Source organism: Maniola jurtina, chromosome 25, assembly GCF_905333055.1.
Source record: "Maniola jurtina chromosome 25, ilManJurt1.1, whole genome shotgun sequence".
Taxonomy (NCBI): Eukaryota; Metazoa; Arthropoda; class Insecta; order Lepidoptera; family Nymphalidae; genus Maniola; species Maniola jurtina.
In genome coordinates, this window is record NC_060053.1 from 8,511,128 (window position 1) to 8,537,415 (window position 26,288).

The 26,288-nt window shown below is 41.8% G+C and overlaps 2 protein-coding genes across 3 annotated transcripts; one reads left to right on the plus strand and one right to left on the minus strand.

The window, feature by feature from the left end:
• LOC123878187 lies at positions 1 to 4,275 on the plus strand. The gene is made up of 3 exons (XM_045925303.1): positions 1 to 130; positions 487 to 1,184; positions 1,517 to 4,275. The coding sequence occupies exons 1-3, from the start codon at positions 76 to 78 to the stop codon at positions 1,697 to 1,699; spliced, it is 936 nt and encodes a 311-aa protein (XP_045781259.1). The 5' UTR covers positions 1 to 75; the 3' UTR covers positions 1,700 to 4,275.
• Positions 2,296 to 26,227, minus strand: LOC123878184 (RNA-binding protein 25). Of its 2 annotated transcripts, XM_045925295.1 has the most exons (21): positions 25,885 to 26,227; positions 24,597 to 24,747; positions 24,204 to 24,428; positions 21,261 to 21,431; positions 20,496 to 20,602; positions 14,931 to 15,151; positions 14,530 to 14,652; positions 13,701 to 13,772; positions 11,316 to 11,528; positions 11,019 to 11,180; positions 10,386 to 10,498; positions 8,988 to 9,157; positions 8,374 to 8,471; positions 7,887 to 8,055; positions 7,458 to 7,508; positions 7,199 to 7,307; positions 6,466 to 6,573; positions 5,692 to 5,764; positions 5,520 to 5,622; positions 5,012 to 5,167; positions 2,296 to 4,573 (listed from the first exon to the last, which is right to left on the minus strand). In XM_045925295.1, the coding sequence occupies exons 1-21, from the start codon at positions 25,960 to 25,962 to the stop codon at positions 4,481 to 4,483; spliced, it is 2,766 nt and encodes a 921-aa protein (XP_045781251.1). In that variant the 5' UTR covers positions 25,963 to 26,227; the 3' UTR covers positions 2,296 to 4,480. The 2 variants fall into 2 exon arrangements, with proteins under 2 accessions (XP_045781251.1, XP_045781252.1); XM_045925296.1 differs by lacking the exons at positions 13,701 to 13,772; positions 14,530 to 14,652 and having other exon boundaries at positions 11,316 to 11,529; positions 15,001 to 15,151.
• Between the last annotated feature and the right edge of the window lie 61 nt (positions 26,228 to 26,288).

Here is a 26,288-nt window from a genome sequence, read left to right on the forward strand (position 1 = left end):
TCCTCGCAATAAATTTTTATTATACGCCGAGTTATTTTTGTCGCGACTTGCGTTGTTGTATTAAAACTGTGAAATATGGACTCGCGGCGCTGCCTCGCTCTACTCAACGTTTGGTTCCACGTGTACGCCGGTAATGCTCCATTTTTAAAGGCATTTTTATTGTATTGGTTCATTTATACAGTTATTTTCTTAACTTAGCTACTAACTAACTAGGTAACTACGTAGATTCGGTTTTGTTTCTTTTCTTATTTTCCTAGGAAACCCCTAACCATTATTGTGATAAATGGAACGAGTTTCCACTTTTTAAGTATAATGAAGATACTGTAACCTTCTACATAGGTAGGTAGGTAACGGGCGTTTTAGCAAGTTCAGATTGTTAGAAGATTGCCATCTGAATCAATTCTAATCTGGAAAGTAAGCTTTGTTATTAAATCATTTACTGAGAATTAATAAAAAATAATCTTTTATCTATTTATACCTATTTAGAAAATGTCACCTTGAAGAAAATTGATTTAGTGGATGTGCTCAAACAAAATCTTAGACGAAATAATGATGACTATGCTGACATGCAGCGGAACAAAGTTGTCAATTCCAGTACAATAAGTTCTGTGGGAACCACTGTTACATATTCACCTAAATATGGTAAGGAAATAACAACTAAGGATACGAAAAATAATACTTTTAGAGCAGTCAATCGAAGAGCAGATGAACATTCGTGGGAATTCGACTATGACGTCCAGATGAAAACAGTTTCCTCTAATGTCGGTATGAAGCTCGACAATTCCGTTACAAAGGATCCACTAAGAAAACTTAAATTCAGAAAACTAGTAAATAATCAATTTTATCTCGTAAACAGAAATAATAGTAGTAGACTAAACAATCCAAATGAAATTTATTCACCGAAACTGAAACCAAAAGTAATAAATAAAAATAGGATCGATAAATTCAAAAAGTTTGCGTCGAAAAATAAGGATTTGTTCAAAGACTTTATGAGCAGTCAGCCTAGTCAGCTCAAAACTCAGAGTACGAATAGTGTTGAATTACAAGATAAAGGTAACATCTTGGGAAATGAAGCGAGACCGCTCGCAATACAGGGAGAAGACGAACGCGACGAACTTCCCAATCCGGACGTGTTGGACATGGCGCCCGCTACCGGAGGCTGGATCCATCGGCTCAGGATGAAGGTAACTCTACCTTTTCCATTATTTAACTGGAGAGAAAGCTTAGTACGTTGCACGTTGACAGATCAGTCAATAAGTCAGGGATCCTTGGTATGTTTTGGTACTATTGGAATAATACCTAGTCCTATAGTGTGGAGAGGAATTTGATTTTCGGAATTGAATTCTGACATTTAGGTAACTAAGCCAACTCAAGATCATGGCGTGTGCGTGGAAGTCGTTCCAGAGGGCTTACGTCCAGCGGTGGACGTAAGCCCAGTTCTTTCCCCCTGGTGATGCCGGAGCGGCCGGGAGAGTGTACGCAGCGTGCTCGTATAACGTAGCTGCCTTGCGCGCAGGGTCGGCTGTGCGCGCGGCACGTGCTGCTGCCGGAGGGGCCCAAGTACGACAGCCGCGGGCGCTGGTACGTGCCGGAGCACGGGCTGCGGGCGCGCCGCGCCTACAACGCCACGCCGCGCCCGCGCCTGCTGCTGCCGCGCTGCTGCAACTGCTGCAAGAAGTCCGCGCTGGGCTGCGAGTAGCGCGTGCTGCTGAGCACAGTAGTTTCACGCTCCGCGCTTGACGACAGTCATGCCAATTGCCAATGATGAGGTCTGACTTGGAGCGCGCTTGCCTAGAAGATGCCTATACACGCTTGCCGAGTTATATCTGCATGGTAGGAAGCGAAGCCGCCGCAAAGTATTCGTGTTGCCTGCCGCGATAGAGGTACAGTCCGACAAGGCTCTTTTGGCATTTGAGAGGGCGCAGTTGTCGCTTTATCCGACACAGCGAATCAACAAGTGCACAATTCTCTAGATGGCGGCTTTAGTTCCGATTTTGGCCACGCGCCAAAAGAGTATTGTCGGACTGTATATCAATTCTTTTTGGACCTAAGCAAAATTATTAGTCATCAGAAAGCTTTGCTTGCGACTCCCTATAGCCAAGAGCGTCGCGAGCGACTGGTGTGCGCAGTCGTCCGCGACTTTCCAGTGTGCATACACGATAATATAAAGATTTAAATAGTACGTTTGTTGGTTTCAAAGCAAGGCGCCGCACGACGCCCTGCTTTATCATTAAATAGTATATTACTTAGCAGACACCATCCTTTTGTAAATGTACATCAATAAAACAAATTCAACTTTTGGAATACTTTATTAATTGCTACAGTATTACCTCGTATCTTGTATCCATGCGATGAAACAAACACATACTCGCTCTTTCTTTCCATTTCACACTCTTATTCACGTCTCACTCACTCTTTTAAAATTATACATTCTAAAATGCCACCTAAAATGTGAGCGCACCTTCAAATAGAGTTGAAATAGATGTTAAAGAGTCAATGTTACAAATAACTACAAACTTGACATTAGCTAATCTGTGAAAAGCCAGACGAGAGAGGAAAAAAAAGAGTAGTCTTTAATTTAAAAATAATTTTCTGTCCTTTTTTAGCAATACTAAAAGGAAAAAGATGCAGATACTCTAATAGTTTAGAGAAAGACTTGAGAATCGGCGCCAGTGTATTCACACTTTAAGTGTTACAGTATATACTTTAGTTTTTCATAGTCGACTTCATAGATCGCAGAAACCTTCTCGAAGAAAGGCGCAAGCGACGCGACTTTTTCAGCGCTTTAGACCTTCTGATGTTAGGTTTTTGACTCGTATAATTTGTTTGTCAGTTCGCGGTAACAAGGTCGTATGCGCCTCGTACGCGTTTCAGCGAGAAGCTACTTGTGTCCTTTCAACTTTGAAGTCAGTTACACTAGAGTTATTCGGAAGATACTCCATAGTGACTCGATGGTTACTTTATGCATTTTGTAAAAGTTTGTCTCAATTCGTTTTGAGAAAATTTATGTTGTAGTAAAATTAATGATAAAATGCCTAACAAACCTTTAGCTTGATTTGACATTTCTTAGATTGGCTACATTTATATTCTTTTTGTATACAATAAAAAACTGCAGGCAAACACAAAAACATTGCGTTAATATGTTTGATGTACATTGTACAGTTCACATCGAGCGCGATGGTCAGAGCTCAAAAAGTAATACATTTTGTGAATTGATCCATTTTGCGTAAATACCGTACTACATCCGTTCAAATTTATAGTGATTTGTATACATTTAACTTTATCTAACAAAAAATCAGTACAGTACATCTCAAAATTCGTAGGTTGAGATATTATTTCATCATAGTAAAATAGACCTTAATACACCTAGTTTTAGAGTCGACATTCTGTTCGGCCGATTTATACATTCACTCAATTTTCGCAGAGCGCTAATTTACTTTCGTGGCCCAACTCGGCATTGAATTTGCTTTTCGAAAAGTATAACAAGTTGTTATAAAATGACTACGTATATATAATATAGTGTGTTATCTTAACATATGGCTTATAAACGTAAAATCATAACTGTACACAGGTTTGCATGTATTGCTATAGTTCACACTAGCCGACGCCCGCGTCTCCACGTGGATTCAAGTTTAAAGCCGGAAATGTGACGACGTGGCGCGACGCAAACGTGAGGGCAAACTTACAAACACATTTTCGCATTTTAACATCAGCAATGGACTTCCCAATTATAAAATAATTTACATTGCTCATTAAAAATATAAGAAACTGTAAAAAAATTATTTCAACTTTTAAAACTAAAGCGTAGTGTTTTTCATCGTATTATTATCGTGTGTGTATGTGTATGTGTGTGTGTGATGGTGGAATCAGTGGCATGCACAAGGGTAGGCATTAGTTAGGTAGGAACTTATGCATCGGTCATAATGAAAAATAAGCATTGAGCTATAACAACTGGGGTAAGCAGTGCTTTTACACCTCTATGATCTGCACACCACTGGGTGGAATCATACTAATAACTCGCAACACACCACGTTACAGTGCTGCCACTTTTACAAGTCTCATCGACAAAATGAGTTTGCATGAGAAGCGCAGCCTAGCGCCGACTAACACCGAACTACGTTCATGAAATACAAACCTTATTGCTTGACGTTAAGATTTTGAACACAACAAAAGCAACAGAGACTTGTGCTATAATTTCGCTTGTAACTCGCACGTACAATACAAGGCGCGTAGGCAACAACCAATAGCGCACTATGATTAGCTAAGATATTTTCGCGTCAATCAAAAATAAGTTCTCTGCGCAGGTATATCAGCGTAACTTAAAGTGGTAGTACTGTACTTCGTATTCTCGACATGTGTTGAGTTGTAGTGTTCACGGTAAGCAAGCTTGTATTGCTGGTGCGGCGAGTCGTGTGGTGTGGTGTTGTGTGGTGTGGTGTGGTGTGGTGTGGTGTGGTGTGGTGTGGTCCTGTCGGGCGGTCTACTTGTGCAGGCCGGCGCGCTTGGCCTCGAGCTCGTAGATGAGCAGGCGCCACATCTTGACGACGAACACCTCCGCCTCCTCGTCCAGGACCTGCGGCAACACACAACGCCATGTTACTGTATGGACCGTAATAACACCATCAAATGATCGTCGGGCTCTCTGGCAAGTGCCCCCTGGCGTTGAGAGTGGCCATCGAGGATAAGTACATATCCCCATGTCCGTCGTCGGGTATCTCAAGATCCCAGACTCCGCCCTTTTCCTCCCCGCTTTATTAATTAAAAGTTAACCCAACTAAACTAAAATGTTTGAATTTTGAATTTTTGAAAGCTAAACCCCATTAACATAAACTTGTGGAATTGTAACTGCTAGAATCCGTGCACTAAATATAGCTTGCATAAGCTGTGAAAGAATACACTGTAAGGAAACATGCATGCTCTGTACTGTTGTGGCTATGGCCCTTCTCACAGTGAGAGGGAGCCGTGCTCAGTAGTGGGCCGCCGACGGGTCGAGACGAGGAGGTATAGTCACCATCTGCACGTCGTCCAGGATGCCCTGCGGCGCGGAGCCGGCCAGCACCTTGCTGCAGATGAAGTCGACCAGTGTCGGTTCCGGCTCGCCGATGTACTCTATGATCTTCTTGTTGATCCACGGACGGATCTTCTTCTCCATCAGCACGTTGTCTATCTGTGAGCCACACCAAGTTACCTTGTTACCTGTCTGTCTGTCTGCCATCTTTTCACGGCCCAACAGTTTAACTGATTTTGATGAAAGGTACAGAGATGACTAGATTGGAACGGAATTTCCAAGAATCCTGAAACACACATTCGTTTTCACCCAAAAGACTAAATATCAATTTCCATAGGTATATCTTGTAAATTCATACACACTTTCATTTCCTATGTAACCCTCTTCATGACCCCAACGGTTTGACCTTAGGCTGCATCATCTCCTGTTTGGTGTGATTGCAGTCAAGCGCAAGCCTTTATATAGTTTGAAAACGTCAGTCAGTCAGTGAGGAAGTGTTTTATATGTTTACCTGGTCCGTATCGAGCTGATACTGGAACAGCTGCTCCTTCTGTGTGGGGATCTTATCTATCAAACTCTTGATGTGCTTCCGTTTCTCCTCCGCGCACTTGTTCTCCTTGTCGCCCTTCTCCCTCTCGCTCTTGTCTCCCTTCTCGCTCTTCTCCCCCTTTTCTCCTTTCTCTCCCTTCTCCCCCTTCTCCGCGCGCTCGCTGCTGTCGCCCTTTTTACTCTTGTCCTTGTCCTTTTTGTCTTTACCTGTGAAACCATAATAGACTGAAAGGCGAACATAACGGTGTAACACTTCTGATCAAACTTTTCTTTAATCCAGACGTTTTTCATCTACTTCATACAAACCTTATCTTTATTCTAAACAAAGTAGTCTAAAGTTGTGCTGAAATTGAGTCCCAACTTTGTGATCAAGGTTTCATAATAGAGCTTCAACAAAATTGCATTTCGTGACGTAACACCGCGGCTCTGTTGGCAGCTCTCCTGTTTATTTTTAACACAAAGTATCCTACGTACCTATTATAATGTTATAGGTAATCAAAATTATAAAACTACACAATGAGAAAAACCTCGTAGATCCGTATTTCGAGCATCAAAAACACTGTAACGTTAAAGTACAATGGGCTTGTAACTCTTTCGAATTAAGGATCATCTGCAACCAGCAGCATCCCAAACGAAAACATTGGAAATGAAATTCTGTGGTATTGAATAATTGATTTTAAAAGCAGGGCCCTTAAGTTCATTTTTCCATGTCGTTATTGTAGTTGCTACTAAGGAGCGAGCCAGTCAGCTCACCTAACCTGTGACGAGAATGACGTTGGTGGTAAGAAGGCGGCAGTATAGAATAAAGGACCTTAAAGCGAGGTTTAGTTTAATTTTGCTTTGACGTCAACGTGGTTTACTTCGGTGGTGTCGATGGTACTGTACACAGCAGCTTTGGGCAGGCTCACCTCTGTGGTGCGAGTGGTGCTGGTGGTGCGGGTGGTGCGGGTGCGGGTGCAGCGCGTGCGGCTCGTCGTCGTCGTCCGCGAAGGCCGCGTGCACGCCGCGCCGCTCCGCTGCCGACAACAGGGACATGTTACATGCATGTTGCTCACTGAGCAATGCATTACGCAAATTGACACGCATTTGAATGTTTAAAGGCGCGATTGCGTGGCCCGAGACAGTACAAAAAGAGACAGTAGTCTGCCCCTTTTGACTGCGATGACTCTTCAGCTGAGGACCCCAACTACGCCGGCTAGTTCGGGTCGCTCCTCCGTCCCGCGCTCACCGCACGATTGCTGTCGAGACGGCTTCGGCGGGCATCTGTATGTAATACTGTCTTTACTGTGGCATTATGTACGGTCTACTGGCTACTTTGCAGTATTCATTTGTAAGAATAAGAAATTATTATCTTGTAATGTTCCCTAGTGCTTCTATAAATAATGTATATATTATTTATGGAAGTACTATACCCAAAATTGATTAATGGACGGAATGATAAACAACAATACTAAACCTTAGTGGTTTTTTTTGTTGTGTTAAAAGCATTTGTAAAACGTTCAATATTTGATAGTTAATAAAAAAAAAAAAAGAGAGACCGATTCCAGCAGTTGCTGTCATAACTCATATATCGGAATTCATACACTTGCATATTAGGTATATTCTACGTGTATACCTACTTATTATCTGTATGTAACTCACGTTTGGGCGTGTCGGCGGCGCCGGTGGGCGTGGCGTGCGCCGGGTTGGCGTGCCGGAAGCTGATGCTGATTGGAGAGCTGCCCGCGCTGTTGCCGCCGCCCGCGCCAGTCTGCAGCACGACAACACGACATGTTTATACTAATCTCCGTTTTTGTGCTTACATAAAAACCCGAATACGAATGAGTGCACACGCGGCCTAAAGGTTAATTTCATTAATAAAAATAGTAAAACGGCAGTACAATAATGTGGTCGGTCTTACGTGGTAGCGCTCCTCGGAGGGCGGGCGCGGGGGCGTGCTGCCGCCGTCGCTCTGCAACAAACACACCGTTATACTCCTCTTCTCACATACAGAATCACAGCATAATCTATTGTGTTAGGTATTCATACATTATTATTAATTCGTACTAATATACATATTACACAAAGCGGTGCTAGCCCAGCGTGCAACGGTCGAAAGCCCGCCGTCTATTCGGGTAGGTAGGGGATTCAATCCCAGGCACGCACCGCTAATCTTTTTGAATATCACTTGCTTGAATGGTCAAGGAAAGAATCGTGAGGAAATCTGCATACCTGAGAGTTCTCCATAATGTTCTCGGAGTGTGAAGTATGCCAATGCGCGCTATGGCGGACTATGGTGTAAATCCTTTACATTGTGAGAGCAGCTTCATGCTGGGCCGGCTGTACTCACATGTCTCTGGTGCGGGTGCGGCGGCGTGTCGGGCGGCGCGCGGTGCCTGTGCTTGCGGTGCTTGCGGCGCGGCGACGGCGCGGGCGGGGTGAGGGAGCCCTCGGGCGAGCCCGGCTCCGGCTCGGCCTCCTCCACGCCCTCCATGGCGCCCGCCGCCTCCGCGCCGCCGCTGGGGAGATACAAACAACTGGTTACGCAACGGGGAATCTATTGTACAAGATAGTAGATGCACTGCTGGAACGGCCGCCCTACGTGACGCTAGTTAGAACATATTTTAACATTAGAGGATAAGGTTTGGGTGTTATTAACAAAGCGACAATCACTCACTGACTAAGCCTCTAAATAAAGAGGGGGAAGAAATAGCTCAGTTGACTATCAGTCAATGTTAAACACTGAGTTCGCGAATAACCCCGCGTCAGATCGCAGGCAGGGGCTAGCTTGTCATGAAATGAAAAGTCCCGCCAGCGACGTAAAGCTCATCGCTCACCTGTCGTCGGAGTCGATGGGCTCGGCCTCGGTGGGCAGCTCGCGCGTGGCCTGCGCGCGCAGGTAGCGCTCTCGCTCTCGCGCCAACCGCTCGCGAGCCTGTCAACAATTATAATATATTCTACGCTATCTATTTCATCATTTTAACCCATTTTCAAAAAGCCAAGTTCCAGCTTGATGCATTACATTCGCGCTACAAGACTCATTGGCTTCAAAGTCTGCTACATCAGCTTACTTGTGCACGCATGTCGCGCTGTCGCAGTCACACACGAACCGCGCAGCTGAGCGTTGTTTGTAAAAAAAACTTAGCGCCAGAAGGTTGGCTGAGCGCAGTATAGCGCAACATAGCCCAATTTCTGTGATCACAATCAAACACAAGTTTATTTGGTAAAAAAGGGCAAAATTTGCCAAAAATATCTACAAAAATATCAGCTCAACCATAATTAGAGGTTATATAATATGTCATTTGGCGTGGTCGCGGCCGAAGCGCCTGATGACCGCGCCGCCGCCCGTCCTGTCAGGTCAGCAGCGCATACCATCTGCGTACGCAATCAACGAAACTGTCTAAATACAGGACCCTACGACAATATGTTGAAAGAAACACAGTACATATACCTCTTTGCGCGCCTCTTCCCTCTGCCGCGCGCGCTGTATCTCCCTCTCCCTCTGCAGGTCGCCTGTGAGAGTTACATCAAGCAATAGTTTAGGGCGGTACATCTCGTCCTGTTGCCGTCTCGCTCGCTCGAACTCGGCCGCGGCGGCGGGGTCGTCCGGCGCGCGGGAGCCTGCCACAGAACAAAAATAATTATTCCAATGAAGATAACATTTTTTTTTTTTTTTTTTTTTATTCAGTCCACAAAACCGACTACAATTGGTAAGAAAAAATACAAGAAGATAAATGGACAAAGAAACATGCGCGCAATTGCGTCTTCTCGATGTGGACTCGGCATGCACTATTAAAGTATGTAGGTACAAAACTACAGCGCAACACAAAATAAACTTAACAAACAAGGAACAAAAACTTAACCCAGAACAGCTACTAACAAAATAGGAAAAACCTTATACAAACTACTTTCTAACTATTAATTATCTGTGTACTTAACTTACTTTTTATTCTTGGTATATTGTCACAGAAGATATCTATAACATCTCTGTAACTATTTGCAAGAGACTGCATTCTATATAGCGGACTATGATGCCCAAGCTTGGTTTTGGTTTGAGGCAAACAGAACGTCTTGCGATTGTGTAAGCGGCTACAGTCACGGGGCACAACGAACTTCAAGCGTTCAAGTAACTCAGGCGCATCAATGAGACCCTTTATTAATTTTGCCAGAAAAATGACATCCGTAATCTTTCTACGGTCTCTAAGGGATTTCATTTTATAGTAAGAGAGACGAGATTCGTATGAAAACAATTTGTCACATTTGAAGTCATTGTAAGTTAGATGGTATAGAAACCTTTTTTGAATTCGTTCTATTCTATCAGAATGAACTTGATACCCTGGACTCCATACAGTGCTACAATATTCAAGGATGCTACGGACAACACCGTTGAAGACCAGTATAGATAAACTGGGGTCCTTGAATATTTTCATTTGTCTGAATACTAGTCCGGATATTTTTGAAGCTTTAGATGTTATTTGCTCGATAACATTTTCAAGTAAAGCGGACAAAAAACTGCTTTTTATGACTGAAACCATGAATGTATGGAAGTTTGTATAATGCTTAAGCCTAGCTTCCTTTGCTCTTATACTCTCCTCGTACTGCATTCATGAAAGCTACAGTTTGTTAGCGTTTTGTTAAAAGGCCCCTGAGCTTGAACTTGCGCAGTGGGTGTTTTATTGCTGTGCGGCTACAGCGTAGGCAGAGACCAGAAGAGCGTAATGCTAATACTAGTAGCTACGACAATAGAGCAACGGGTGAGCTTGAACCGCTCTTTAACCATTGAGACATTGAGAAGGCAAGGCACGCCTCCAACAGTGGACGTCCACAGGCTGATGATGATGCGACTCACCGAACACAGTTTTACGCAGCTGCTCCAACTCGTCCTGCTCGCGCGCCCGCTCGCGCGCGTCGCTCTCCGCCTCGCGCACGCGCGACCCCAGGCGCCGCTGCAGCTCCTTGCCTCTGTGATACACGCCACACCGATTGACTATTATACTTTACTCTGCTTACAAGATAAACAAATCGCACCAGCATTCCCGAACAAATGCGTAAGCGAGGCGATTTACCCGACGACGCTTTAAACCTTCTGGAGTTCGGTTTTTTACTTGTATGTCATTGGATTTTTTTCACTTGGATCATTTTCACTTGGATTTCATTGTCAGTTCGCGCTACGAGGTCTTATGGGCCCCGTATTACTATACGCGGTCCATAAGACCTCTTACGCATTGCAGCGAGAAGCTACTTTGTTTACCTTTTAAGAACAGAAGGAATAGAAAGGAACCTCGTGGGACCCCTATTTTTACAACTGGTCTGGAAGATCGCTTTCCATTCGTCTACCTTTTGTATTGTATAATTGAGGTAAGAACTCATCAACTCCAATCCTAAATCCGCAATGTTTCATGATCAACGCAGTGGAAAGCCTCTTGTAAATGACGGGCGCAGCACCAGCATCGGTTGTAACAGTAACGCGTAGTGTACTCACTTGTAGTACTTGTGGTCGTCGCGCTCGTCGTCGTAGTCCTCGAGGAACTGCTTGAGCCGCTTGGCCTCTCGCTCGCGCTCCTCTTCGCGGCATCGCTCCCTCTCTTTCTCGCGCTCGTACTCTTTGCCCTTGCGCCGCTCGCGGCTCTCCCAGTTACGTAATCTGGAACGTTCATTTTCAATTTTTTAAGCATTCTTTGAAGAAAAAAGCCCCTCTGCTTCTTGTCCCGCTCCCTCTCGCACTCGCTTTCTCGTCCGCGCTCCCTCGGTCGCCCGACACAGCACTCGTCAAACTCACCTCTCCTGGTAGGCGGCCTCCTTCTCCCTCGCCTTCTTCTCCAGCCTCTTCTTGTCTCTCGCCTCTTCCTCGAGCTCCTTCTCCCGGCGTGCGTCTGCCTCACTTCGCCCGCGCGATCGCTCTCTCTCCCTGTCCCGCTCCCTCTCGCGGTCTCTGTCCCTCTCGCGCTCGCGGGAACGTTCGCGGTCGCGTTCGCGTTCTCGCTCGCGCTCTCTGTTATACACAAAAATGTATACACATTAGACAATACTGCTTCAATTATACATGTGTATAGTACCTAGAAGAAGAAACAGCTGTCCTGACTGACTGATCTATAAGCCTCAACCGCTGGCTGTGGTTACAAACAAAAGAACAGAACATTAATCCTAAGAAAGTCAAATAGGGGATAAAAGTTTGTACGAAGATCTGTAATTTTTCAATTTATAGCTATAATATTATAGCCATAATATAGCTAATATTGGTGTTTAGGCTGTAGATCCAAAATAAACAAATATTTGCTTCATTATTCTTTGGAAAATAAACTCCTAAGGAGGTAAAATAGTGGTTTGTGTGTAGTGTGCATAAGCTGCTAGTTAAATTATTATTATAATCGAGGGAACACATGAAGGTGTATACCGCTGCCTGGCTCGGCGCAGGTCGCGGCGGATCTCGCGGCGCGTGCGTATGTAGGGGTGCAGCCACACCGCAGCTGTACGCGCGCTCACACACACCACCATCGTTTAGCACCCACTCTACTCTTGTAACACACTTTACTATGCACAAACTACCACCATCACGCGATTAATGCAAAGGGGGACCTTCAGCAATGAGGAAACCACTCATGGAGAAATTACATATTACATTGTTTTTATTTATCAGGGACAATAAACAATTATGTACATGTTATGTATTAAAACTGTAAATCTATTATATCCAGAGCTTAACAATACAACTAGGGCTTATTATTTATTCATTAGGATTTATAATATTGTCATCCCACTTTTACAGTTTAAATTTTCAATTAAAAATTATAATGAGGCGTAATAGAATTGAATTTTTCCCAATAGCTAAATAGAATAAGAAAATGTTGTAAATGCAACGTTCAAGAAATCGCGAAATACTGCCGGCAAGTGAGAGCAGTGCATATTGCAGTATACGACGGTATCGCAATTTGTGTTTCGACGTGCTTAGTATGGGATTTTCCATCTCACCATCCAACATTGATACAATTCGAGCGCGAAACAATAATGTCAAAGTCAAGTTATTGATAGGATAACAATTTGAAGTCAAAAATTCAGTATAGTCCATACAAAATGACCTATCACGCGCCATTTTAATTCTAGGACTCAACTGTCATGTCAAAAATAGGGTTCACCTTTAAAATAAGGACTAAAATTGTACTTTTGACATGACATTTGACACCAAGTTAAAATGGCGCGTGAGAAGTCATTTTTGACGCAATATGCCACCGATTTCATTTCATAAGGCTTGCGCTCGGAGCCCTGCTGGCTGTAGAAATTGTTATCATTTAACTAACAAACAATTTTTGAATTATCACCAAAAAATGTGGGAATTTTTAAAAACAAATGTTTCAAAAAAATTGCGATGCAGGACCCAGGTTTTCAGTTGTTTGGTTCTACGTAATATCATTTTTTCATCATCTTCATTTAAGCAGAATCTAAGCGAAACAGAACTGAAGCACCAAAATTTAAGCGCAAACATCAGTTTGTGTAACTACTATGACTAGGTGGACTATGTAAAATGGTAAAGCGGGAACTAGGTCGAATCCCTAGCACACTCCTCGAAGTATATCCTGTAGAATGTGAAGTGTGTCGACGCTCGAATTCTATCAACGTCGTCGGTGTGATATCAACTCTCGTACTAAGCACAGCGATAACACTTTACGAGTTTCATTTGCCCATTAACGAGCTCCTAGATTCTGCGCGTATTTTTCTTTTTAAAAATATATAGGTTAGATTTTTTGTTCACTGCAGTGTACCGAGAGAGATGCCAGTCATATTAGCTGCTACGTTTTTGAAATTAAATAATGTTAAAATGTTAATAAATAAAATACATGATATTCTTGGAAATTCTGATTATTCACATTTACCTAAAAAAATAATGCAAATCTTACCTATAAAAGTTGTACGCGAGCCAAAATGAAATAAATATATCTACCTGATCGGGAAATGTACTAGTAAATTATGAATCCACTTTATTGTGAAATCTTTAATGGATTATTGGAATTATCTAGACTAAGGTTAAAATTATGTAAAATGTATAGCTGTTTGTTTTCTAAAAAAATAATGGCGAAACTCGATATTACGTAATTATAACAAACTAATTTGTTTTTGACACGGGCAGTATCCATATTACAGTGGACACTCAAATCCCCCTGCGACTCACCGCTCGCGGTCCCGCTCCCTCTCTCGCTCCCGCTCGCGCGCCTCACGCTCTCTCTCCCTCTCGCGGATTTCCCTGCGAATTTTGAAGAAAAAATATTATATCCGCAAAAAGGTTTTTTCGAAAAAATTAGGGAGAAAGTAGGTATGAAATAACAATAATATTTATAATTCATATGCGTCACAAAATATGTAATGAAAAAGCAGGTCATAATGAGTGACAAAGCAATTGCGCGGCAGTAAGGACATTATCGTCATCGCGCTTCACTTGGTGCTGCCGAGTAGACCACCGTCGACAAATCACCCAGTTCGCAGGTGTTCTTTATACAATCGTCGACAAGTATGTCGAGTAGGTCGCGCACAATAAACAAGAACCGTTGTGGTGTCTTCTCGACAAACTAAACTCTATCGGGGTACGGGCCTCGAGGCCGAGTCTCCTTGCCCGGGCGTGTCCTCACAGCATCTTGCTACCTGGATTATTAATTTCAAGCTTTCTAATAGGCTGAGGCCGCGCCTGAATTCGACGTCGGCCTTGAGGCATCTGGATTTTCTCTGTCCGGTGGGTGGGTTATCTCCGGTGGTCGGGGTGTCATGTCCGATGCGTCTTCGTCTTCGTCGTCACCGATGCCTACGTTGGGAGACAACAAGAAGCAATCCGCTTCCTGTGTCGATGCCGCATACAGACACTAGATGACGCTACTCGTACTTATGCGAAAGGATCATATAAATTCGTCAGTTTATGATAAACGCGAGTTAACAAATGTTGTTTTACAGTGTACTTTCTTTAACTTTGCGTAGATGATATGACGCTGTACTAGCTGATGACGTTATACCTCTCTCGCTCCCGCTCCCTCTCCTTCTCCCGCTCCCGCTCTCTCTCCCGCTCCCGCTCGCGGTCCCGCTCCTCGCGCTCCCGCTCGCGCTCCTTCTCGCGGTCCTCGCGCCGATCCTTGCCCCTGCGCAACCATAATAATTACACTCTCATTTCCTGCTTTTGTTGTCCAACTATTTCCAATAATAAATTATCACAACATTCTAACCAATATTTTAAAAACAATAACTTTCACAATAGTAAATACAATCACAAATAATATTCAAATTATTACTAAGGATAAATTTAATTTCAACACAAATATTTTTTTTTTGTCTAATGTAAGAAGTAGAAGTCACTAAGGTAGAGTATAACCAGCTCTTTTAAATAATTTACATTTTTTGTCTTTATGAATTGCAATACCTGGCAGGGCTCGCACGTCGCCTGTCCTTGTCGCGCTCGCGCTCCCGCTCCCGCTCGCGCTCGCGCTCGCGCTCCCTCTCGCGTTCACGTTCGCGGTCGCGCTCCTTATCCCTGTCCCGCTCGCGCTCCTTGTCCTTGTCCCTGTCCTTCTCCTTCTCCTTCTCGCGCTCGGGCTTGTCGTCCTTGTCTCGCTTGCGGCGCACCACCACGTCGGCCTCCTCCTGCACAAGCGCGCCCAGTTCACGAGTGCTCGCCGCCGCACCGACACAGCACCGGCACAGCGCGACCGCGCCCGGCCTCTAAACGCTCATCTGTATATTATGCTCTATGCAACCTTTTCAAAGTATTTCTACTTGACACAAAAGATAGCGTCTCTAATGAGAGAGGTAAGTGTTGCGAGTTATAATTAGGTGCAGACAAAAGGTATAAGATTCCAATAGATTAGGAAAATTGACGTGAATCAATAGAACGATTTGTTTATAACTATATTCTCAGTGTGATTTTTTGGGCCAAATATTTTTCAGTCTTTATTTTGAAAAACATTTATAGGCCCGTTTTAAATCACAAAAATATGATCTCAGATCGATAAACCCATAAGTGTTTTGTGACAGTGTAACATTAAAATGTAGAGCTAGATATATAATATATAACTTCTGCACCTTCAATATGTAAGGTTATTTTTAAAAATTGATTTGAGTTGTCAAAAATAATATAAAATTATTAATTTACCTAATGCAGGTAGTTTGATAAAATCGATATTTGGCTCATTCGATGTCATACAATCTGTTGCTAGGAGGCCAACAAGATTGAACTTGCATAAATACGGGTGTTTCGAAGGTTTTAGTTCAGTCTCCTTCTGAGATTCGGAGCGATATCGCATATTTTCGGTATTTGGATTGTGAACTGAATAATTAGATGTTGTGATAGCAATCACGCTCTAATTAAATTATTTATTTTGGCATTAGTTTGTTTAGATTAAAACTCTCGGATAACCTTACACATTAAACTTGTGTTTTTTTGTGTTGGTTTTGGAGAGGACATTCCAATAATTCGATAAAAATATTTAAATAATACCTGCTTTTCTGAGTGACGCCAATAAATATATTATACAAATGTTAGTCAGTGGTGACTTTAAGCGCGATACTTTTCTGCCACGTAGAAAGAGAATTCGTACAAAGATGGCTCAAAATAAGCAAGTTCTGAGGCCGAGCGCGTCGCTGCAACAAAAACAGGAATGAACACAATCACGGCAACAAGTTTGGCAAGTTGAGGATGTGCAGTATGCAACTCGAGCGTCGCGCTAAAGCATGTTCCAAGCCTCGCTTTCAGAAATTACAAGTGTCAGATGACTTCGACCACTGCATTCGTTGCACTCTTCAACATTTCCAGATGCTCCTCGATCGGACTCATAGAATTAATGGATTATTGTTTCAGGATTTAATTCATAGAAGCGAATTTTAATTTATTAGTAAAAATGATGATGCGCGCAAAACAAGGAGGCCAATCTGAACACGAGGCGCACGTCTGCGTGTCGTATACAGTAGATCTCAGCCGGGCTCGTGCGTGTAATGTACGTAGAACCACCGTGAACAGTTACGTTGCAACTTCAGGCTGGACTATTTGTTTGGCGACCACTGTAACTGACAATTTTATCCAAAAAGTGAGTAGTGGCTTTTTCAAATGAGATGTATACGAATGCAATGGCCGCAAGCGTTTAAATGAAACGAATGTCTGTCATACGATCGTTGCAACGGTGTCCGCTCAGGGGTCGCGGGGCGGGGCGGCGCGCGGCGCGGGGCGCGGGGCGGCACCTGTGGAAGAACTCAACGACACACCTCGACTCTCGCTCTCGCTCTACCCAAAACACAATGTCGTCACTTACGCGGAGTCCGGCGCGAGGCGGCGGCGGCGCGCGGCGGCGGCGGCGGCGCTCCGGCGGCGTGCCCGGCGCGCTCGCTCCACGCGGGATACCGAGCCCACCCCGACCCAGCTCTCGACACATCCATTTTTAAGGTTTTAACCAAATATTGAACCGGTTAGAAATCATAGCTGTTAGTTTCATCGTAATCAGGGAACGAATTGACGGTACTGTTTGTAGCGTTACAAAAATAACGATACCGATATCTAGATACCATTATTAATACCGGTAAAAGTAACAATACTTACACCGGTAAATATACACTCATCTCAATCTAATAATGCCATGTACCAAGAAGCATCTTCACTCGACGCGCATTTACCGTTGAGTATAGATAAAAATTGAACATTAAATCAATTTGGTATATCGCTGCTATTAACGTTACCATATGAAAGTAATATGGTAATTTGGTAGTTATAAGGTTAATTTAGTAAGGTAGCGGTCCCTATTCTGATGTAACTTAACTATTCGAGTTTTGTTTTATAATTAAAGTAAGGTTAGAGGTGCGATAATACAGGACGAGAGCGCAGTCGGGAGGCGAGTCGCTCGTCCATAACTCACGAATATGGATTCGCGACGAACGGCTTCGCCGATCGAGACGCATCTTACTTACGAATAGAATTTATGAAACTCTACAAATACGACTACGGGATCACGGTTATACATAAGATCTTCGATGAATCTCGACCGGTCATTTGCCGAATTAAAAATAATACATAATAATATAATGTATGATACTTGTGTGGTGTGCCTAGTGTGCCAACGTCGCATGAATAATGGAAAACAAAATATGACAATCCAGAATATGACGTGTGACGATATAGTATAGCTCCAGTTGAAGCTGAATGTTTCAAGTACACTTTAAAATCGATCAATGGTAAAAAATATTTTTTTAAACTACTATTTTTTTGGTGACTTTACTACGTTATAATAAGAGTGTGCAATTGAAACACGATCAGCCTTTAAGCATTTAAAGTAAGAAAAATATGAAACCTAAAAGAAATTGTAAAGTGATAGTGTAATAAATGAAAAAGATATAATGAGAAATCTGTTAAAATACATACAATTCAATGAAAATTTGATTAACCTCCGCTGTCTCTTAGTGAGCACGCATCGCTGTCGCGCCGACTTTTACTTTGACACCCGACACGCGAGCACGCACATACTCACGCTTGAACGACACAAATATGGTATATGCGTTTGAAAAACAAATTTTGATATGTAATACCCATTGACACGTTACAATTTTTTATGTTACGCGCATATTAAGGGTGTAGCAACATTGATACTTTTTATTAAAATACTATAAATACAATAACATTGATATTTATATATATTCTGTTGTTTCGATCTGTCTAAATTCATTATAAAATAGATACACAATTATTACAAGGACAAGAAATCTGGAAAATAAATAGACCCAGACTGAGTTCATTGTGGACTATTACTCAGCCCAGGGCACGATTGAAACAAATAAGAATTACTATCATTGTCATTATTTTTCTGTAACACTTGACCATCGACAATTGTAAATAAGAGGTTTTGATTTGAATTTTTTTCCTCGGTTATCGGAATGAGTTGGCGCGTGTTCGCGTGTTCGGCGCCGCGATGCGTGCGCGCGAGACGCGGAGGGCGCGGACACTCACCCGGCGGCGCGGCGCGGCGGCTGCTCGGCACCTACCGCAAAGCGAGCCTTAGCGACCACGACCTCCCGCCCGCTCCGACACTACCACCCTACTCTACCGAGCCCTACCGTGCCCTGCAGCATTGCACTACCATCTACCGCACCTACCAACTTGAACAACCTCATACATAATCAGGGACCGAATCATCGGTATTTTTGTAGCGTTCTCGAAGTACCGATATCGATAACGATCAAAATAACGATACACATCCATTAACGTTATATACCATTCTTTGTACTGCTAAAAATAACAATAGTATTACTTTGTTACTTTTTACCGGTATAAAGGATAGGAAGGACGGATAATTCCAAGAAGCGTTTTCACTCGACCCGCGTTTACCGTTAAATAATGATAAAACATAACGTTCAACTATATATTGGTATACCGTTACTAATAATGTTCTTTTTAAGGTCATATAGCGACGGGCTCACTGGCTCCCGTGACGTGGGTCACAGGTAACTCTGATGAGTATGACGTAACGTAATGCCGAATCTGTTTTATTTGCCGAACGTTACAACAATAATTGTGCGTGTTACCTTCACGCACAGTTCAAATACACATCTGTGTGTTATGAACTTTTTTTTGCTTTCGTGTTCTTGATTCGACAATGTCAACTATGGGGTGATTTTCCCTACATTTTACATTTTCACTAATTGAAAAAAATCTTTTGTAAATTGCAAATGACTCCCTATTTTCGTCGCATTATAATTTAGTCTCACTGGTGTCAGTAAAAAGTTACTGAAACAAAACAATATTAATAAGTAACAATATGGAGTGAGTAGCTTCACATTTACCAGCAAAATGGCGAGGCCCACGGAACACCTCTTATTCTTTGTAATGATGAATACGTCTAAAATACTGCTGCATTTTATTTCAAAAGCTTCAATAAAAAATGTGTAGAAGTTTCGCTTCTGTCGGGCGTTACGGTCTAAATTTTTACTTTTAGAAGTGATAACTTCTCCAGGTATGTTGGGCATTATCGGGCCGTGGGCGATTTTGAAGCGGGTAAAAACTTCGCGTCACCGACATGCTAATGTTTGTTTTAAAATGTTATTAAACCTATTTGAACAATAAAAACTCAGTATATTATAATGTAAACACCAGGTACATACCATTATTGGCGTCACTCAGAAAAGCAGGTATTATTTAAATATTTTTATCGAATTATTGGAATGTCCTCTCCAAAACCAACACAAAAAAACACAAGTTTAATGTGTAAGGTTATCCGAGAGTTTTAATCTAAACAAACTAATGCCAAAATAAATAATTTAATTAGAGCGTGATTGCTATCACAACATCTAATTATTCAGTTCACAATCCAAATACCGAAAATATGCGATATCGCTCCGAATCTCAGAAGGAGACTGAACTAAAACCTTCGAAACACCCGTATTTATGCAAGTTCAATCTTGTTGGCCTCCTAGCAACAGATTGTATGACATCGAATGAGCCAAATATCGATTTTATCAAACTACCTGCATTAGGTAAATTAATAATTTTATATTATTTTTGACAACTCAAATCAATTTTTAAAAATAACCTTACACCATTATCAATATTTCGCCCACGCCCGTGTAGTCACGCCCGACAAGCTCGTAATATCGAAAATTCAAAGTCATAACTTTTATTGTAATATGTACCAGTTGTTTTACATTATATTGTTTTATTTCCATTGCTAATTAATAAGTCAATATTTCCATCATCGACATCATACTTTTTTGACAAGAGTCATACTTAGCTGCCACTGAATGTACGCAAGTCTGCAATCCGGCTACTTGATTTTTGATTTGTCACTTGAAACAACGAAACCCAGTACGTAGACGATAGCCGGGGTAGAGCTATGGCGCAAGCGGTCGCGTCGCCGGCGCGTCGCTGTCGGGCGGGCGGGGCGGTGGGGCGCACGTTACTGGGGCGGGGAGGGGGCGGGGCGGCGGGGGCGGCGGCGGCGGGGGACGGGCGTACCTTCATGCTCTCGCGGAACTTGCCGATCTCGCGGTGGATGACGTCACGCTTCTCCTCCGAGATGTCCGCCTCCTCCAGCACGCGCGCCGTCTTCGAGATCGCCTCCTCTGCGGGGACACACAGAATTGTAATTTAAAAAAAAATTACACTAGCAAACGCCCGCGACTTAGGTTTCTCAAAATCCCATAAGAAACTCTGATGTTCCGGAATAAAAGTGGCCTATGTTTTAATCTAGAGAAAAATTTATAGTCCATTGCGAATTTCAGCCAAATCTGTTCAGTAATTTTTATATGAAAGAGTAACAAACATACACACATACATGCACTAAAACTCGTCACTATAATATTAGTGTGATAAGCCTAAGATGGAGTACGCCGCTTGCTTAGAAGATATTTAGGTGATGCAGGAAACACAGACATTCCACACCTTAGCGGTTCGTTTCAGGAAAGTTGAGCAAAATCGTTTACACATTTATGGCAGTGACGCGTCCATGCGTGGTCACACGGCACAGTAGCTGCCTCCTGCACACAGCCCGGCTTGAAGCCCAGGCAATAGTCTGGCAGTGTCACTTACCACGTGCAGCAGAGTTAGTAGGCTAAAACAAGCCACAATAGAACAACTGTCCTGTGGACAATCAAGCCAGCGAAAGCCCTATGAGAAGAGCTTTTTGATAGAGTGCCCTTCTCCCAACCCTAAACGCACTCATAATAATCTGATTACAGTCTACATCAATGATTGATAACAGATGGCCTAGAAATAATAAACCTTTCTGCAGGATCTCGTAGTTGTTGATGTCCTCCTGGTAGTCGCGGTAGAGCTGCTGCAGCCGGCGCTCGGCCGCCTCGTCCACGGCGCGCTGCTTGGCGTCCAGGTAGCCCTCGCCCTCCGTGCCCGGCGCCTGCTCCCCGCCGATGGCCATGCGCGAGCGCTGCTCCGCTGCACACACATTCACGTCTCAACCCATCACCACCCACCATCAATCTTCTCTCTCAATACAAACTTTACACTGAGCCTCATCAAATTTTAGCCACACTGATTTCATATATTCTAGAAACATTATTTTGACAGCTTATCGTATGACTTTCCTATATTATAAATACAATGAAATCAACTCATTTTCAGGTGCTGAAAACAAGTAGGACAAAGTAATATTTGCTTTATATGTATAGTGGAACAAAATAAGTAAATGTTTAATAGTTGTCACAATGTAAATGAAATGACAGAAATATTTTACACTGAATTACGTAAAATAATTGAAAAATGTATTCCAAAGAAAAGAGTTCAAGCTAATGCTCGTTATCCTATCTGGTATTCAAAAAATCTGATCAAAAGATTAGCAGAAAAAAATAAATATAGAGTAATGTACAAAAAATATCATAATCCACTAGATGAAATAGAATTTAAATTACTAAGAGATAGATGCGAAATTATTATAAACATGGACTATAAAAGATATTTAGAAAGAGTAGAGTACAATATAAGAATAAATCCAAAATTTTTCTACTCACATTTAAAAAAAATGCGTAGCAACAAATGCGATTACCCTAGCTTAATGACATTTAATGGTCATTCATTCACCGATGGCTCTGATATTTGTAACCAGTTCTCGATTCACTTTTCAAAAATATATCAACAACCTAAAACATTACAATATACAATATGTAACAATACGCAAAACAACTCACAATTAAGTAATATAATGTTAACTGAGAAAGAGGTACTAAAGCAATTAAAATGCCTTGACGTGAATAAAGGCCCAGGCCCGGATGATATTCCGTCTGTTTTCATTAAAAACTGCGCTGCATTATTAGCAAGGCCTCTATTACTGATATATAACAGATCACTATCTGAAGGTGAATTTCCAAGGATGTGGAAAAAGGCTAGGGTGGTCCCGGTTTTCAAAAGCGGGGACAGAAAGGACATAACTAAATATAGACCTATATGTATTTTATCGGTGTTTTCAAAAGTGTTTGAATCATTAATCTGTCCAGTATTAACGTGGTATATGAAATCAACAATAATAGAGAACCAACATGGGTTCATTAAGAAAAGATCAACTACGTCTAATTTAGCACTTTTCGTTGATGACTTATCAAAAGCCCTCGACCAATCTAAACAAATAGATTGTGTTTATACTGATTTAGCCAAAGCATTTGATGTAGTCGATCACAATATCCTGTTGGCAAAGCTTGCAAAATACGGTATTTGTGGAAATCTTCTTAATTGGTTAGAGTCATATTTAAAAAACCGCAACATGAATGTGGTCATCGGAGGGTATCAATCCAATTCCTTCGTTGCAACTTCAGGAGTACCACAGGGATCCATTCTTGGCCCTACGCTATTTGGTATTTTCATTAATGACATTGCCGAATGCTTTTTGTACTGTCAATTCCATCTTTATGCAGACGACCTCAAATTGTATAACACAATTAATAATGTTAGTGATGCCATAAACATGCAACAGGATATAAATAGACTTTCAGTGTGGTGTAATAATAATAATTTAAAATTAAATTGCTTAAAATGTTATAGTATAACATTTAGCAGGAAAGTAAACAATATTAACTTTGATTACAGCATTGATGGCAACATTTTAGAAAACGTTAAACAAATAAGTGACCTTGGGATCATAATCGATCATAAACTCAGCTTTATACCACATACGGATTACGTTATTACAAAGGCACTTAAATTATTAGGTTTTATTATTCGAAATACCAAAGAATTTAAAAAGTCATCAACAAAACTAACGCTTTTTAACTCATTGATCCGAAGTAGACTCGAGTATTGCTCTGTGGCTTGGAATCTGTACTACCAAGTGCATAAGGGTAGGATAGAGAGGGTGCAAAAGAAATTTTTACGGCACGTAGCCTACAAAGAAAATATTTTGAAGGAAATTTATAATTATAATGATCTTTTAAAACGTTATAAAACCCTTTCACTATCCAATCGCAGAGAAATGATGGATCTTTGTTTTTTACACAAGATTATAAATGGGGATATTGATTGTCCAAATTTATTAAATAGAATACAACTGTCAATACCAAAGCAAAACGCAAGATCGCTTATAAAGAGCAAACAAACATTTAGGGCCAGAATATGTAAAAGTAACCTTGGTAGTGCTGCTCCTCTTAATAGAATTGTGATATCTTATAATAATGTGTTCAGAAAAGCTAACCTAGATATTTTTCAACACTCCGCTTCGTTATTTAAAAAGAAAATTAAAAACCACCTAATGAGTCTTTAAATATTCCATAGTAAGTCTAATATAAAATGTTTAAAGATTCATTTTGAAATTGTAGGGTACTATTGTTAGTCTTAATTGTAGTTTTTATTGTTAGTTTTAAGAATTATTGTACTTTTGGCTTTTTGAGTAGTTAATTTAATTATTATAGAATTTATGCAAAGAATGTCTTAGGTTAAGTTTTACTATTTAGAAGTTGTAGATTAAGCATGTTGAGTTAGCCTGTAAGTGAGTATACATTGATAGTCCTAAGTTTATATAAGTCGTCATAATTATTTTTCTTTGTATACCGTTGGCTTCCTATTAAATAAAATAAAAAAAATAAGTAATAGTTAATCCAATTGTATAGTGGAACAAAGTAATAGTTAGTCCATTTGTACAGTGGAACATAGAAATAGTCAGTGTATCTGTATAGTGGAAGGAAGAAATAGTCCATTTGTGTGGGTCAGCAAAGCGTGAGTTACTCTTGTATGTGTCGACGAGCGCCTGCATCTTGCCGTCGGTGCGCGCCAGTAGCTTCTTGTCGGCCAGCGCGCGCTCGTGAAGCAGGCGCACGCAGCGCAGCGCCGCCTCGGGGCCCGCGAACTCGCAGAAGCCGAACGTGTTCACGCGCTTCCAGCTGATGACCGCGCCGCACGCGCCCAGCAGCGCGCGGATCATGGCGTCCGGCGCGCGGCTCGAGATGTTGCCTGCCGGTCATACACACTATCATTACTAACTTCGGCCTCCAGCGGGCTCTCAGGCAGAGGCTGACCACCCCAGCCCTTGAATGGGGAACAAGGAGAGGCTAAAAACTCCTCATTCCGGAAGGAGACTGAGCTCAGTAGTGGAGATGAGTTGAGATGATGACTACATACCTATGAACACAGTGACCGGAGGGCCGTCCACATCTTTGGCCCCATTGGCAGTGCGCTGTCTATGAGCGGCCTTGCCCGGGTTGGGGGGCGCGGGCAGGAGGGCTGAGCGCCCACCCACCGCGCCTCCCGCGCCATACGCACCAACCATCACCTGTGCCAATGAGAATTATTTTATTTATTGACATGCCAGTGATACATATACATACGGTAGCAACATTATTAATAACCCTATAATTAATAGCATAACTAACCCAGAGCCAGCAAATTGAACTGTACACTAATGTCAGTTAGTTTCTCCTTTCATCATCAATGTACACGCAGCTCAGACCACTGTCTATATACTTGAGATTTGGCTTTCACTTAAATGTAATCTCCACTAAGAATAAATTTTTAGGAATTCCACCCAAGAGAAGCCGGGGCCGGACACCTAGTCTTCAAATATACATACAGCTCTAAGTCTATCTGTTTGTAATGACTAATGACTAATTTTTTAAAATAAAAAAACTAATAAATAAAACTATTATATTATTTTTTATATTTTACTGTACGACTTATGTTTATGTTAATGCATGCTGTGACTGCCCGTAAGTGGAGCTGCATAAGAGCCCTAGACTTTAAGGAACAACATGTATTTAATCTAAATGTGTAACTCTGTGGGCGGTACTATAGTAAATAAATAAATAACTAATGATCAATTCCACTTTAGCTGTTATTCTTTGCAAAAAAAAGCCACAATGACAACAATGAAATATTGATCATAGCAACACAAGTGTAGGGGTCATACGCTGAAGCCAGCAAGCAGCCAAGTTGGCTCTCTCTTCCCAATCTGGTGATTCTAACGTGATTTGACTCTGTAAATAACTAACTATCCATCTTCCCAAAACATGTTTTAATTAAAATTTTAATAATATGAACTTATTCAGTGGTAATTTTACTTGAATGCAGGCATGTCACTGAGAAACTTGTCTAGCATTTAGAGCACTCCTAAATGCTTTATTAATTATTACCATAAAATAATGGCAGGCAACTAAGATGCTAAGCTGGTACCAGTCAGTGCCCGGCAAACTATATCACACTATTATTCCTATGGTTACACTGACTAAATGACTTGTTTCCTTAAGTTTATTTTTTCCTATATAGGTATACCTATGTAGATTTTGATAAACTCGCAACTTATTAGTTAGCTATTTATTGTGGGGGATAACTAATATATTACCTGTGTGAGTTTAAATCGAAATTACAAAGCAGCAGAGGTTAAGCGAGTTGAGTTTGTGAATCCTTTACTTACGTGAGTGGCCATCGGCATGGTGACCACCCCCGGCGCGAGCCCGTAGGGCACGAGCGGCGGCCGAGGCGGGTACGACATCGCACCTCACACTGGACTCTACAATTTACCGCAAACTCATCAACCTTTTGACTATTTTGCAATTTGCAACCGAACTCACTGTGGTACGTAAACTTTGTATTCTTCCGCATAGATCACATACACTAACAATTAATTAAAACTACGTAACAAACTGTTGGTTAATTTCTAAGAACAACTACTACTTATACGGGCGTTTTTAGTAAAGTAAAACGTTTCCATTTTATAGATCAACTTTACAAATCAAATCAGCCATGTTTTTCTTGTAATTTGCCACAGATTATAGCAACTGCAATGGCAACGGGTAACTTTAATAAAGTGTCAAACAT

What these genes read in the sequence shown, in the direction of transcription:
- LOC123878184 (XM_045925295.1), bottom strand. Translation starts at nt 25,962, where the DNA reads ATGTCGTACCCGCCTCGGCCGCCGCTCGTGCCCTACGGGCTCGCGCCG. An exon ending in GCTCGTCGACACATACAAGA is followed by an intron (nt 21,432 to 24,203) that starts GTAACTCACGCT and finishes ATGTGTGTGCAG; the next exon opens with CGGAGCAGCGCTCGCGCATG. An exon ending in AGTTCCGCGAGAGCATGAAG is followed by an intron (nt 15,152 to 20,495) that starts GTACGCCCGTCC and finishes GCGCTTGTGCAG; the next exon opens with GAGGAGGCCGACGTGGTGGT.
- LOC123878187 (XM_045925303.1), top strand. Translation starts at nt 76, where the DNA reads ATGGACTCGCGGCGCTGCCTCGCTCTACTCAACGTTTGGTTCCACGTG. An exon ending in TTGGTTCCACGTGTACGCCG is followed by an intron (nt 131 to 486) that starts GTAATGCTCCAT and finishes ATACCTATTTAG; the next exon opens with AAAATGTCACCTTGAAGAAA. An exon ending in TCCATCGGCTCAGGATGAAG is followed by an intron (nt 1,185 to 1,516) that starts GTAACTCTACCT and finishes CCTTGCGCGCAG; the next exon opens with GGTCGGCTGTGCGCGCGGCA.